Here is a 15,299-nt window from a genome sequence, read left to right on the forward strand (position 1 = left end):
GGACATGTTTAATTTAAGAAACCTCAGCCCTTCAACACAAAGAATAGCATATACATCATACACTAAAGATAGAAGGGATCCCTTGAACTCCTTCATGCCAGGAACTGAGCCTTACAGTATGGTGACAGTGGTAGCGGTGAAGCCTTGGAGTCTTGGACATACTGGGTTTTGTTTATTCATGATCATATCTGTTTTATATTTTTATATTTTACATGTGAAATATATCAAATATACAGAAGTCTTTTCTACATTTTTATTGGTGCACTCTAGTTGTACATATTGATGGGATTTACATATTTGTACATGCACACAAGAAAATATTACAATTTGGCCAATATCACATCCTAGCACTTCCTCCCACCCCTTCTCCTTTCCTCCCACCCCCCTGGTTCCTTTTCTCTACTGATCTCCCTTTGATTCTCATGAGATCCACCCATTACCTTTCTTTTCCTTTTCCTCTCTAACTTTCGCATATGAGAGAAAACTTACTGCCCTTAACCTTCTGAATTTGACTTATTTCACTTAACATGATGGTCACTAGTTCCATCCATTTTCCTGCAAATGCCATAATTTCATTTTTCTTTATGGCTGAATAAAATTTCATTGTGAAATATACAGAAGTCTTTAAAAACTAAGGCACCATCTTAGTTCATTTTCTGTTGCCATAACAAAATACTTTAGCCTGGGTAATTTATAAAGAACAGACATTTATTTGGCTCATGATTCTGGAGGCTGAGAAGTCCAAGAGCATGATGCTGGCATCTGCTGGGGTCTTGGTAAGGGCCTCATGCTGCATCATAATATGGAGGAGGGCATCCCATGGGGAGACAGAGCAAGTGTGCCAACTCAGGCCTCGATTCTTAGAAGACACTAATGCCATCCCTTGGGCTGCATTCTCATGACCTCATCTAATCCTAATTACCTCCCAAAGGCCTGCCTCCAAATCCGATTAATATATGAATTTCTAACATATCACCTTTGGGAAACACATCCAAATCATAGCAGACCAATCTGGTACCACCCAGATTTGTTAATGTTAGTATCTTGCAATATTTTTAAACATGGAAATGATCCATTACAAATATCACTAAAGCTCCATCTACTTCTGTAGATCATCTCTCCTCTGTAATTAGTACCTGGAAGTTAGTTCAAGTCATACAGGAACATGTTTTTATATTTCAAATACAAATGTCCATATGTGTAAACATCATCCACATGCATAATATCACTTTTAATGGTTAAGAAATGTACAAAAGTAGCATCCAGCCATATGAATTGTTTCACAGTTGGTCCCAACACTGATGCTCCCTTGCAGAAACCACAGATAAGTTTTATCACCTTTTGAGCTGCAGGGAAGTGTGTGTTAAGGTGCTGCTTGTATTACTCATGGCACAATACAGATGAACAATCAGGGCCTGGAAAGAGACCAGCTTGATATTCTAGAGGCAATATCAGCAGGCCTTTGAGACTGATTTGATGCATATAGTGGCAGGAGTTAGAGTGAAGGAATAATAAGTATGATTCTAGTCCAGGTACTGGAGGGAGATTGATGCTGGTCACTGAGCTCAGGGGCAGATGCGGGGATGCTGCTCAGATTAGGTGATGGATCCTCTTTTAGACCTGTTGAGTTGGAAGCAACTGTACAGCATACCAGATGGAAAATTTCAGGATGCAATGAGATATTTGGACTCAAAATTCAGGAAAGAGACCTGAGCTGGAAATGCCCCGTTGGGTTCTTTTAGCATCTCATGAGCATTCACTTCAGGAGTTAAAATAGCTTGGTTTAAGAAACTTCACTGGCACCTTTACCTGAAATAAGTAGTGTGGGTCAGTCTCGCCGGATTTCTACCAAACTCTTGACAAGTGTCAGCAAGAGAGCCAAGGCTGAGTTAACAAATTGCCATGTCAGCTTCAAAAGTTAGAGTTATGCTTGGAACATTTTTCCTTCTGATCATCTGTAGGAATTTTCTCATTTGTGAGGTTGTATAAATCCTCTCTGAAGGTAATTTCTACTTTCTGATTGCACCATGCCTTAATGTTAAAGAGTTCATAGACTTTATTAGCCTTTATGCAGACTTTTTTCTATTTGCCCAAACTTGCCACCTTATTTTGCTTCAAGGTGCCCCACCTTTCCTGGGATTCAATGACAGTACATGTGTAACCCAGTGCATCATTTCTTTCCCAGAGAATCCTACTCTTGAGTCTGCACTGAGTGATTTTCTGCAGGGCAGGAAACAGAGGGACCATTCCCTGTTTTGCCTGTATCTCACTGCAGATCTTACTGGGGCCTGTGGTCCACTCTCACTACCTAGCAGCTAGCTTTTCATGGGAAAGTGTCTCCTTTTGTATAAGGGACAGATGCCTGTCCCCATCCCCAATCTCTGCCCCAAGGCCAGCAAGTTGTCCTAAGCGGCCTCCTTTTGTGTGATTGAAATCAGCCCTGACTGGCTAAAAAATGTGGGGTGGAGTGCAGGAAGAGTTCGGGTAGTTGCTGCTGTTGAAAGGATCCATAAAGACCTGGGGCACATAGAATAGGGAGTGGCCGCAGGTGGGTGGGCCCTAGTTTTCTATCAGTCTCTTTCATCTTCTCCTCCATCTCCCCCATTCTTCTTTCTCCCTTCTTCCTCCCTACTCCCCTCTCTTCCTCTTCTTTCTCCTTTCTCTCTCCAAGCTCACAGGGATGTCTCAGTACAGCCCCCGTCTAGGTCCCTCTCATCACTACCTGTCTGTGCCTCCCACTCCTTCCCTTCAGCTCTTATTTGATTCTCCCCCTGCCCCCCCACAACTGGCATCTGGCTTCCTCAGGACCTGTTCCCTGGCCTCTGACTACACTGATTCCAACACAGAATGACCTTTTTGCTTAACCCCTCTGAGTCAGAATTCTGACTGCCTTCGTCTGCTTCAGCCTACCACACCGTTCCTGGGCCTCCAGGTCCCTTAGCAGGGAATGAGGCAGGGTCAGAGAAGCCCACTGCCAGTGCAGGCTATGATGGGGACAAAGTCCCTGAGGAGAGGCTGTGTGGGGCAAGAATTACCAGGCATGCCCACCACAAGAACCATATCCCAGAACCCCTTCAATTAACCTTTCCCAGGTAGGCAACCCTAAGCATGACTTAAACTCCCAAGTGGGAAGTTGTGATTTATAAACAGTTCCTCTTCGCTATGCCCATCAGCCTCAGCAAACATCACATGGAATTAGACTTGCCACTTGAGTGTTCATTTTATTCATGTTAGGCTGCAGGGAGCAGCTTGCTTGATGCCAACAGTCATCCTGATGTGTTAAATAGAGAATGTGAACTTGCTATTGAATTCTTCATGAAGACTTCTGATACAAGATTTAAAAAGTTTTCCCCCAGATTGAAAGTCCTGTGTTATGGTCACCAGGGCAGTGAAGAGCAGTGGGAGCAGATTGTGACCGGCCACATTTAGAGCCTGCCTCCTCTTCCCTGCACTCCATGGCTGTTGTTGCCACACCCTGTGTCCCTTATGGTCTTGAGTCACAGAACTGGCTATTAATAGATTTGCCTCAAGTGTCTGAAACAGGCTTAGAATGGGAAAGCCTTGTCCCACTTTTATACAACTGGAAAACATTACAGAACTTGAATCTTTCAATTTTCAAATGAATAAATAAAACACCAAACAGCCAAGCTATACAAAATCCAGCTTGCACAACTTAGTCACACAGAAACATGAAGAAGAAGAGAAAGAGAGCTGACTTCCATTTCACAGGTGGTTTTGATTCAAAAAATATGCCACAAATTCTAGTTCCTACAAATACAGGAAAGGGGTTAGGTTTTGCTTCTAGAATAAAAAGTAAAACTACTCTTGAATGTTTCAGGTCTGACCAGAGTTTCCATTTAATCCCTTTTTCTACTTTTGTCTACCTTACTCGTCTCTCCAGCTACTGAGTCAATCAATACACATTGTGGGAAACTCTCCTCTGCCCATGATGAGAATTAAGAGGGATCCAGTTCCGACAACATGAGTTAATCATCACTAGCAATATTGGCAAGAGCTGGGGATGTTTGTATTCCTTGGGGATGGCTTAGCATCTCTGGATAAACATTCCAGTCCAATCTACTGCCTTCTCTGGGTCTTCCCTCTCCAAACTCCCTCCCCCGTAAAGAGGATGAGCCAAAAGCAACTTGTGGGTCCCTGGTAATTTACAAAGTGAGGATGATACTTCAAAAGAGTTGGCTCTGAGCTGTCATTGGTACTCAGTAATGTTGTAATATAATGTATTTCTTGCAAAATTATGCAGTAGCAATATAACTGTTTTTGCCTCAAAATCCAGCCAGGTTACTTTTAAAAGAAAGTCCAGTGTTTGGATTGCCAAATCTCTGCCTCTCCATGATAAGAATGCCCACCTCTGGGGCCTCTAGCTCTTAAAAGCTCAGTCCTTCCAGACAGGTGATTAAGCAAATGAAAGGAAACAAGAAATGCTTTCTGTTTGTGCCCTCTCTTTAGAATAGAAAGATCTACTTGGACATCATCCACACATATATGGAAGTACATGCGACGGTTTATGGCTCCAGCACAAAGAATATTCCCAGTTATGTGAAAAACCATGGTATTCTCAGTGGACGGGACCTGCAGTTTCTTCTCCGAGAAACCAAGGTGAGTTTTCAGTAGATTTCTCAACATTGACCATGGATGCTGTTTACAGGTTTGTTTTACTTGGCATTAAAAATGGGATCAGAATCTTTTGTGTTTTCTTTTTAACAATGTAATAGCTCTTTAGGCCTTGATTGGACAGTAGTTTTCTAGACCAGCTGTTGCTAAAAAATGAGTGAATTGGGAAGGAGGTTGCTACAAGTTTGTTTATTAATTTAGTCAAAAAACATTTGTACAATTAAATCTTTTTTCAAAATTCTATTTGCACAATACTTGAATTAATTAAAAGTAATTGGGGAGGTGGCTGGGGAGATAGCTCAGTTGGTAGAGTGCTCGCCTCACAAGTACTAAGGCCCTGAGTTCAATCCCCAGCACCGCAAAAAAAAAAAAAAAAAAATGGGGGGCGGGGTCAGATATATTTATGATTAAAAAAATTCTTGCAGAGGATTTACAGAACTTTTCTATGCTAGGCAACAAGCCAGGGTCTGGGAGTAGGGCCAAACATGGGAAAGGTAAGGTTCTGCCTTGAAGGACAGCCTTCTGCTAGAATAGTAGCCTTCATAGTAAGCCAGGGGTGATAAACTCTTCACCTTGTCACCTCTGTTCAAGGAATCGAGTTGGATCCCTAACCTGCTTTTCCTCACACCTCCTCATTCAGCAAGTACTTACTGGACACCATGCAGGTTCAAATGAGAGAAAAGTCCCCAACCCCCCACCCCCACCCCCGCTCAGGGAGCAGAAAAATCATCTTGACAGATATGAGAGATTGCTGGGGTGCGGATGCACCTGATATTCAGACCAGATAAGAGTCATAATCGGGTGGTCAAGGTGCCAATGGCATATTCAGGAGAGAACTAGAAAGCAACATATCTAGATGAAGTATTGGAAAATAGTGGAAGATTAAATGTGATAGGCAATGAAGGCCAGCTGTCGTAGAGATAGGCACAGTTCAGACACTGCGCATAGTAGTTGGGGGCCACTAAGGATTGTTTTGCTGCACTGGAGCATAGTGGCCTGGTGCTTTGACACCATGGAGAAGTCCACCCAATGGGCTATGTCCTGCATTAAAGTAACACAAGAAGTTAGGTGGCTTGTGAACAAACCAGAGTGGCCTTGAAAGCCCTTTAATGCATTTGATATGCTTCCTTGTATTTATTAATAAGTTCTTTTTATGAAATTTGCAAATGCTTATTGAGCAACTGTTATATGCCAGTCATTGTGCAAGGGATGAAGCAGTGAACAAAACAAGTGAATCTCTCTCCTAGTGTTGCCTAAATCATAGGGAAGTTTATTATCCCTGGTGGATTTCTTAACCCAGATCCCTGGCTCGCTTTGTTTTTATGTTCAAGATAGGGCAGGGATGTTGAATAGGTGGACTTCTGTAGCATGTTAACAATTGCTGATCTTTATGTGATACTTCATTTTTAGAAGGTACATTTGTATGTGCTATCCTTTTTGAATCTCAAGACATTCTTAAAAGATAGACAGTGTTAGTGTTATTGTTAACGCTGGAGAGTTGGACTTGCCTATAGTAAACCTGAGGTCAAGTTGTAGAGGTCTTTCTAACTCATGATTGTTTTAATTGCAAATTGAATCTTTGCTGAGCTATTGATATACCACTCTCATAAGCACCCAAACTCAATGGAAACCCACCCATTGAAAGAATATATGTCTCTTCTGCTTAAGTTTTTCCATCTGTAAATATACTTGATCCTTTCTACCTCCAAGTTATTTGTGCGATAGCATGAACAGAAGAGCCTGATGAATTCTTGAACTACTTGACCAAGGACCTGTTTTGTTTTAATTAAGATTTTATTTCCTTATAAGGTCACCTGTAGTCTGAGAATTATTTGGAGCCCTCCAGGAGTGATGTGTGTCCCCAGTTTTACCATTTGTTTCCCATCACCTCCTGTCTTAGGTTGATATTTTAGAATCATTAGGATGTCCGGGCCCTTTAACAGCAATGCTATTTTTGCCATTTGCCTCATTTTACTTTTCTCCACATCAGGTTGTGGAAAAAGTTCAAGCTCCTTTAAAATAACATTTGGCAGAGCTGGTTTTCAGCAGCATGTCATTACTGTCTCGCACACTTCTATTAACCCAGCCTCGTGAGTGTCTTGCTCAGCCCTGCAAATTTTAAAAGAACCCTTCCTTACTTACCATCCACTTACCCTGTCAGAGAACAGGAAATAGGCCAAAACTAAGGTCCCTAATGTCCAGGGGAGGACAAGAAGAGGCCCCTAACATCCCAGCTACAATGTCAGAGGTGGCCTACAGCCAAAGAGGGCAGCTTGAATTTTAGCACAAGGGGCATGTATTCATCCTTGAAAAAAAAGTACCTTCTGAGCATGTCCCCAAGCCCATTGTGTAGTGCCTGCTTATCTGACAAGAATATATTAAAATACTCCAAATGGAATTACGGCTCAAATGGTTAGCAAATACAGTGAGGCTGAGGCCCTGTATCACCAAGGTTCTCCTCACACCCACAACACAGCAGCACCCACTGAAATGAATGGATCTTGGCCTTTGCAATAATGACACGAAAGGCCAGTCAGCCTTTGCATTTATAACCCTTTCTGCTTCTAACTCCTTCCTCTGTGTCTCTGAGCAATTTAAAAGCGATTTATTCCAATTCATGTTGGAAGTGGAGACGTGGAGCTGCTGAGGACTGCAGAATGAGTGAGATTCACAAGCTCCTCGGATTCGTTACTGGAGAGGGAACAAGCCTGATCTCCTCAAGAGGTTTAGAGGCATGGAGGAATGATTGATGTTTAATCAGCTCCAAACTCATTATTTTTCTTTATGAGCCATCTTTGAATCTCTGCACCAAGCCTAGGAAAACCTCTGCTCAGCAGAATTTTGTCCTGGCATGCCATTAGGGGCCCAAGCATCCAGAAGACTCTTGCTTCAGGGAACCTGGAAAGACAGGAGGAATTAACGTAACACTGAAAGCGCTGAGAATTTGCTGGAATCTAGGGAAGACAATAAAAATTTGGATGAATGAATTATTTATCAAAGGACCACAGACAAGTCATTCAGTCCAGCAAACTCCAAAAGATCCATTGAGGTCAGCAAATCAGGATTCACTAGAGTGGCATGTGTTTAATTTTGACTTAAATCTCCATTTCTTGTAATGCGGTTTCTTTCTTCACCTTCCTGTCTTAACCTCTTCATGTCCACCTTCCCCCGTCTTACTTTGGGAAGCTGCTTATCATGTTTGTGATATTGAATAGGGCGTTCACATTTGACCCTGGGCTGGAAGGGTGTCTATGGTTCTGATATTTGGAGCCAGACCAGGTACCTTCCTTTCTACAGTTGAGAACAACTCTGACTGTGGCCAGGCAGGCAGAGCTGCTGCTACTGCTCATGCTATGGCTGTGCCTTCTCTACCTCACTCCATTCCCCCTCCAAGCCTTGGGTGGACGGTGGTGCTCCTGGTTCCCCACCAAGCCAGTTTACGTAGAGGCCTGGACAGATTTGGCAAATGAGCCGCCCCATCCTATCCTGTCTTCATGCTTAACTCCTCACCCCCTGCTAAACAGACATTCATTCAGCTATGACTTTTCTTACTGGGCTTGGATGGGTTTTGAAACCTCTCTCAGAACCAGGACATGAGGTTCCACCACCACTGGAACCAGACCAACATGCAGCACCATGAGCTCAAAGGGGCTCTGCTTGTTCTGTTTGAGGTATATTCCCAGTGCCTAGAAGAGCACTTGTCTTGTCCAAGGTGCTTGGATACTGGTTAAATATCCCCAATTCAAAAATCAGAATTCCAAAATGTTGTAAAATCCAAAACTTTTTGGGCGCCGACATGATGCCACCAACACAACTTCCAAACAGCTGAACTCCAGCTACTGATGCAAGGCCATGCTGTGCAATTCTGTGACATTGTAGCTGGATCTGAACTTGGGCAACTACTTAGTAAATGTTTGTGAATTACCAACCTTTGGAATATTGAATGTTTCTATGAAATATCTCATGTAATCCTCACAGCAACCCCATGAGGTAAAACACCCGTTGTCCCTATTTTACACTTGAGAAGACTGAGGTATTGAGAGCTAGCATTACCTTGGTGAAGGTTCCAACCCTAGAGAGAATAGATTATACACGAACTTCCAAGAATCCACAGACAGGCAACCTGTCACTGTTATGGAAGTAGGAAACGATGGTGGCAGGACTTGAACCCTGGTCTCCTGACTCCCAAGCTCAGGCCGTTAATCACTACTTTGTGTCAGTAATCAATTTATTGGGTAAATCAAGGTTAATTCATTGTTCAAACTCCCTCCTGAGACACCTCAACTCAGTTAATTAATAATAATCAGTAAAGTGTATTTGAATTTACCATATTTTGAATTTTTCTTGATGTTCCTCATCAAAAGTGACTAAAACTGGGTTGCAGGTATAGCACAGTGGTAGAGCTCTTACCTAGGACGCTGACACCCTAACTTTTATCCCCAGTACCACCACCAAAAAAGAAAGTGACTACAACTCATCAAACCCATGCAGTCATCATAAGAACTACCTTTGTCCATGTTTGAAGGAATCTTTGTTAAGTGCCCCACTTATGGGTTTGAAACAGTTCCATTTCACCTTTCACACAGAGAAAAATTCCGAGTGCTTTTGCTGGTTTCTGTGTTGGAATGTCTCTACCCTATGCTGTGAATAAAGCATATGGTGCTTTGTGTGCCCTCTTTCTCTCAGCATTAGTTCACAATATAATTTTAGAGCATGTCATCCCTCTGTTTAGGAACACTCACTGATGGGGTTGGAGTTGCAGCCGTGGAGATGTTCTGTCATCTGGAATATTCTTGTTAGATTCTGGGCTTCTGAGGGCCAGTGCAATTTAAATAAAACATGGCCTGTTTTCCCCTGAGGAAGTTATTCCTGGTACTTGAATGCTGTCCTGCTGCTGTCTCTTGCATCTATGCTAAGGAAGTTTTCAAGTAGGTACAATGACAGAGGAGTGGAGAGCAGGGCCAAAACAATTTGGTAGTGTTAAGGTACCAGTTTGTGGTAAGGCCTTAAGCATGCACAGGTTTCCAGCTGGAGGTGGTGAATTTTCTGTGCCTACCTTGTTGTCATTCAACCCTCAAATGTGCTATTTGACCTTAATATATCTGCTCCATCATAATGTCACAGGTAATGAGTAGACAGGAAGCGAGGAAGTACTTGCTTATTGACAGAAGTGACAGAAAACTATTATTTGGTGTTTCCAAGTCATGCCTTTCCTGCAATCCTAATTAGTGTGACTAGAAAACCCTTTGCCAAGAAATTGTGTGGTATTTGCTCAAGCTCCCTTCTAAAATAGGCTTGGGAGGGGTAGCCCAAAGTGTTTATTTTCTTTGTACTGAGATATTCTGGTGCCAGCAGGGCAGAAGAGTTGGTGCAAATTGTTATTCAGATATAATTAAACCTAGGTCATATTCAAGTCCATTAAGCAACTGCTTCCAATCCTTTTAATTAATAGGTTCAGATTGGTTGATCTGAGGAGATAATTACATTTTTTTCCCCAAGATTTTCCATTGAAATAGGCAAGCATTGTGCTTCTTCCATTTCCTCCAAAGTTGTTACTGACAGTTTAGAGTTATCAAGGGTATTGACGCTTCCTGACAGGCCCTGATTTCCAAAGGTTGTGGATCTCTGAATAAACCCATGGAAACCTAGTCTGCATCTTGTAGCACTCTTTTTAGTCAAAAAGGCCTGGATACTCTGTGTTGTCCTCTGCCCAGTAATGGCCTGATAGAGGTCATCTGTTTTGGCATATCCCTCCCAAAGTGTGATAGGGAGAGCAGAGCCTTAAGGATGGAAACCCTGAATTCTTCATGCTGAATAAAGCTGGAATGTCCGGGAACACTAGTATATCCCACTATTTTCTTGCATTTCTTCTGCTGTCAGGCCTCTCCCACCTCTGAGCCACAGGGCCAGACACACCCTGTATTCATCAATTCTCTGACAACCTCACTTCGGTTCACTGTGCCTCAAGAGATCCAGAGCAGAAGAGTGGTATAAAGATTTCTCTCTATCCTGCAGCTTCCATACCCTCACCCCTACCCTGTGATCCCCAGTGGCTCTTCCGTCCAAGGAGAAATGACCCAGCCAGCAGTAGGAGCTTCGGCAGGTCTCCCATACTTTCTGTTTGCCCAACTTCCCTCCCCTTTGGATGTTCCTGGCTATGTGATCTCAAGATTTGCAGGAAATGAAAGGTTATTTTTTCATCAAAAACTTTTTATATACACAAAAGTTAATAGGATAGAGAGTTTCTTCAGAAAACCTGAAATTTTAGTCTTTTGCTCCAGAGTTCCTTCAGGAGCTGCATGATTCCCCAATGTCACATGTGGACCACGCTCTGTGTGGCCCTTGTGTTGAATGCCAGACACTTGCATCTTTTGTCTTCGGGGATTGCAGGAGGAACCCAGCAACTTGGACCCTGTGCTTTCCAGCAGAACCTTCTCAATGATGGCTTATTTAAAGCGGCTGCACCGGGGAGCTAGGGAGAGGGCCTGGTTACAGTAGAATCAAGCATGCAGACAAATCCAGTTCAGCAGACTCCTGCACTCTCAGGACCTTCTGTGGATGCTCTTCATCATGAAGATAGAAGGAAGCACTGTCCTGGGGCCTCCCAGCCTTTGTCACTTGATGTGCCTCTTGGGACTGGAGAGATTTCATAATTGACTCTGTGATGTGGGTAGGAAGAACACAGGCCTCACCAAGCTCAGGCTTGGACCCTGCCCATCACCTACCTTCTGCCCTTCAGCAGTGTGCAGAATCCCTGCATAGACAGTATACAGTGAAGCATTTCTCTGTGATGTTATTTCATTTTTGGACCCAGGAATCAGATCCACTGACCTGCAGTGCGATGTCCCCTTTCTCCCATGGGCTCCCTGCTGCTGCGGTTGCTCCTAAGACTTTGAAAGAATGTGTTTCTGCTGCCATCTATTGTCTGTCTTTGGGGAAACATGTGGCTTGCTTGCTCGAGAAGGAAGCATTGCCTTACAGATTTAGCAACTGGGTACCTTCTCCCCCCACCCAGAGGAAAATAAAAACTGAGATGTTGGTGTCCCCCAGTGAAAACCCCATTATGAAAACCTGTGTTTACTGACCTACCATCGTTTTAAAGCAGTTCCATTTGAACTGTAATCAAACCGCCAAGTGACCTTTCTGTCCCTCTGCCCAGTGTCCCTGAAAGGGCCTGTTGTTCGCTGCTTCAATGAAGAAACCTTCTGTTTAGTTAAGCAAGTTTTTTTCCAGTCATGTCTCCTGGTGAGTTACAGAAAGATGATTGTAGGGCCTTGGTTTTTGTTGTTGTTCTTTTTCTTTTAATACCCCACCACCCTACACTCCACCAACATGTATTTCCTTACCTTTTTAGCAAAGAAGTAGTATATAGTGAGCTGAGCCACTTCATGAGGGCTTTAAAAGTCCATGCTGATGTTTTTCAGATCTTGGAACAAGCCCCTTCTCTTCGCCCCACCCCACACCCCAGGACCTGGGACCCTTCCAGATGTCTGAGGCATCCACAGGAATGGACCACAGTGCAACCCCCTGTGAGCCAGGGAGTCCACTCCTGACTGATGTGTTTATATGATGCATGTTTTTCTCTCTTCCAGTTGTTTGTTGGACTTGGGTTCCCTTATGAAGGCCCAGCTCCCCTGGAGGCTATTGCAAATGGATGTGCTTTCCTGAATCCCAAGTTCAACCCACCCAAAAGCAGCAAAAACACAGACTTTTTCATCGGCAAGCCAACACTGAGAGAGGTAAGCACCTCTGAGAATGAATTCTACTTTCAATTACAAGGATAATAGGGGGTAGGGTGTAGCTCAGTGATAGAGCACTTACCTAGCATGTTCAAGGTCCTGGGATCAATCCCCAGCAACATGAGGAAAGAAAGAAAAAGAGAATAACTGTTTACTAAGTGCTATCATAGGTAGTCTTCTTCGTATCTATGGAGATTTGGTGCCAGGACCCCACCACCACCACCACCACACACACACACACACAGACACCAAAATCTCTGGATACTCAAGTCCCTTATGTATAATGGCATAATATTTGCATAGAACATCCTCTTACATATTTCAAATCATCTCTGGATTACTTATAATTACAGTGTAAGTGCTACATAAACAGTTGTTTTACAATGTTGTTTAAAGGATAATGTTAAGAGGAAAAAATCTGCCCATGTTCAGTGTAGATTCAGTTTTTTCAAATGTTTTTGAGTATTTCTGAATCCAAAGATGCTGAACCAGGGATAGGGAGAGCAGAAAACTGACAGTGTTGTTAGCATCATCCAGCATGGTTATGTGGGAAGGGAAACGTTTGGAGAGCTGATCCTGGAGCTTACAGAGATGAATGATTCAGTCCCATCAGATTCCAGGATTGGAATCTGCATCTGCTTCCATAAAATAAGGGCTGTCTTTCCTCTATGCCAACTGTCTAACATAGACATTCTAGCCTTCTGACGGCAGCTGAACTCTTCCTATCTGAGTGTTGGGAGCTTAGGAGGAGATCAACTGAGTAACATATTTGTGGAGAATCAACTCTCCATGATGAGCTGTTGAGAGAAAAAAAATTGGGCCAGGGATGTTCTCCAGAACCTCAACCTCAAGACATGTCGCTGAGGACTCAAGTGATATGCCTGTTTTTGTAGCCCACCATCAGCAAGCACCACCCTATGAAGTGGTCCTGCCATTGCTAGGACCATTTGCAGAAGCTTTACTTCAGTTGCCTTCAGAGATCAGCTTGTAAATTCACAATGGGTGATGAATCACCATTGAGGAAAGCTGGTTTTGATTTGGGGCAATAAACAGGTCATTTGCAGCTAAGTATGAGTGGTCAAGCTGGGTGCTTCTGTATCTGGTCAGAAATAGGTGTGTGCAAGAAATCATAAGAATGATTTTCTTATTATTTCTGTGTAGTTAGTAGGTGGCACTGCAGGCTGCTCCCCATCAGTGAAGTTAAAGCAATACCCTAGTCCTTCAGTGCCTTCAGCAGGGGAATTACGCTGATGGACAGCCCTCCCGTGATGTAACCATGACCTTTTAAAGCATTTATTTTTTTTCAGTGCTGCTGCTTTGAAACCCTTCTGGGTCATTTTCTCTAAACCTATCATAACTGTGTAACAACTGTTAATGTAGTACATAAAATACATTTTTAGTGATCTTTATTAATGAATCAGAAATCCTATCAGTTCATAGAACTGATTATTTACAAGAGTTCTTTTCTTCAGCCTCCTCTGTCATTAGTGAAATGGACAAAGGAGGTGGAAAATCAAGAAGAACCATAGATTATCTCAAAAATGTTAACTGTGACCCAGATAACCTCTGGCAAGGGTTAACTGTATGTTTGCTTACTTTTTCCCTTCTGCTAGTATAACTTGAACTCTTCATTTTGGGGAGTGGTTTCATTTTGAGAGGTCTATTCTTTCACTAGTACTTAGCTCACCTGAGTGCCAGGTGCCATGGGAGGCACTAGGGCACAGAGGTCAGGAACAGCCTGCCACTGAAGAGCTTATTTGTTGAAAGGTCTTAAAAGACTTTCCCCAGCAGGGAGAACTTCAATTTAGAAAGCTTTACTTTAGTATGTGACTGACTTTGAAACACTGGAGTTTGGGTGAAAAATAGATTTCAGTCAACCCTAGTGGTTTTTGCTTGTTTTTTCACAAATAAAAACTATATATTTAAGGTATACAACTTGATGTTTGAAATGATGCATATTGTGAAGTGATCACCACAATCAAGCTAACATATCCGTCATTATTCATTGATGAGACTGTTCTTTCCCATTGTGTATCATTCATAGGTTTTCCCTTGGATATAGAAAATCTCAGAAGTTCCTTCTGCCTAAATTGCACATATTTTTTTAGAATTTCCCCTATTTTAAAACTTTGTGATAAATTATACATAATATAAAATAGTTTAGCCATTCTTAAGTGTGATTCACTGGCATTAAGTAAATTCAGTGTTGTGCAACAATCACTATTATCCATCTGCAGCCTTGTTCATCATTCCGAGCAGAAACTCTATCTCTTTTAAACAGTAACTCCCCATTCTCCCCTCCTCCCAGCCCTGGAGAACTAACTTTCCCAGCCCTCTCTCCAACTTTCTGTCTCTATGAGTTTGTCTACTCTAGGTGCTTGATGTAAGTGGAATCATGTGCTTGCTATTTGTTCTTGGGTTTGGCTTATTCACTTTAGTGTAATGTTGTCAGGATTCATCATGTTGTAGCATGTGTACAAATCTCACTCTTTTTTTAAGGGTAAATATTCTATTGCATGTATTTACCATATGAAACTTACCCATTCATCTGCTGATGGACATTTGGGCTGTTTCCACTTTTTTTTTTCTATTGTGGATTAATGTTACCATGAACATTGGTATACCCCTATCTGTTTGAGTTCCTGCTTGTGAATGACTCTTTTGGTCATAAGCCTCCAAGTAGAGTTTTGTAGTTTTTACTGATTTTAAAACAGTTTCAGTCATACAGAAAAGTTGCAAAAATGTATAGCATTCTGATATACTCTTCATCCAGCTTCATCTAGTGGTAACATTTTACAGAACCCCAGTACAATTATCAAAACCAAAAAAAAAAAAAAAAAAAAAAAAAAAAAAAAAACACTAAAGCCCTAGTATTATCTGAACTACAGAGTTTATTTGCACTTTGCCATTTTTTCCACTAAAATCATT

At 42.4% G+C, this 15,299-nt stretch overlaps 1 protein-coding gene across 11 annotated transcripts in view; it reads left to right on the forward strand.

Annotated features, from left to right (window-relative positions):
* Positions 1-15,299, forward strand: part of MGAT5 (alpha-1,6-mannosylglycoprotein 6-beta-N-acetylglucosaminyltransferase) — a 328,573-nt gene that overhangs the window by 277,764 nt on the left and 35,510 nt on the right. For all 11 annotated transcript variants that reach the window (XM_079135630.1, XM_079135632.1, XM_079135627.1 and 8 more), the window contains 2 exons: positions 4,468-4,617; positions 12,225-12,371. In XM_079135630.1, coding sequence (XP_078991756.1) covers positions 4,468-4,617; positions 12,225-12,371 — 297 coding nt within the window. The remainder of the gene's footprint in view (positions 1-4,467; positions 4,618-12,224; positions 12,372-15,299) is intronic.

Source organism: Sciurus vulgaris (genome assembly GCF_902686455.1).
Source record: "Sciurus vulgaris genome assembly, chromosome: 3".
In the NCBI taxonomy this organism is placed as follows: Eukaryota; Metazoa; Chordata; class Mammalia; order Rodentia; family Sciuridae; genus Sciurus; species Sciurus vulgaris.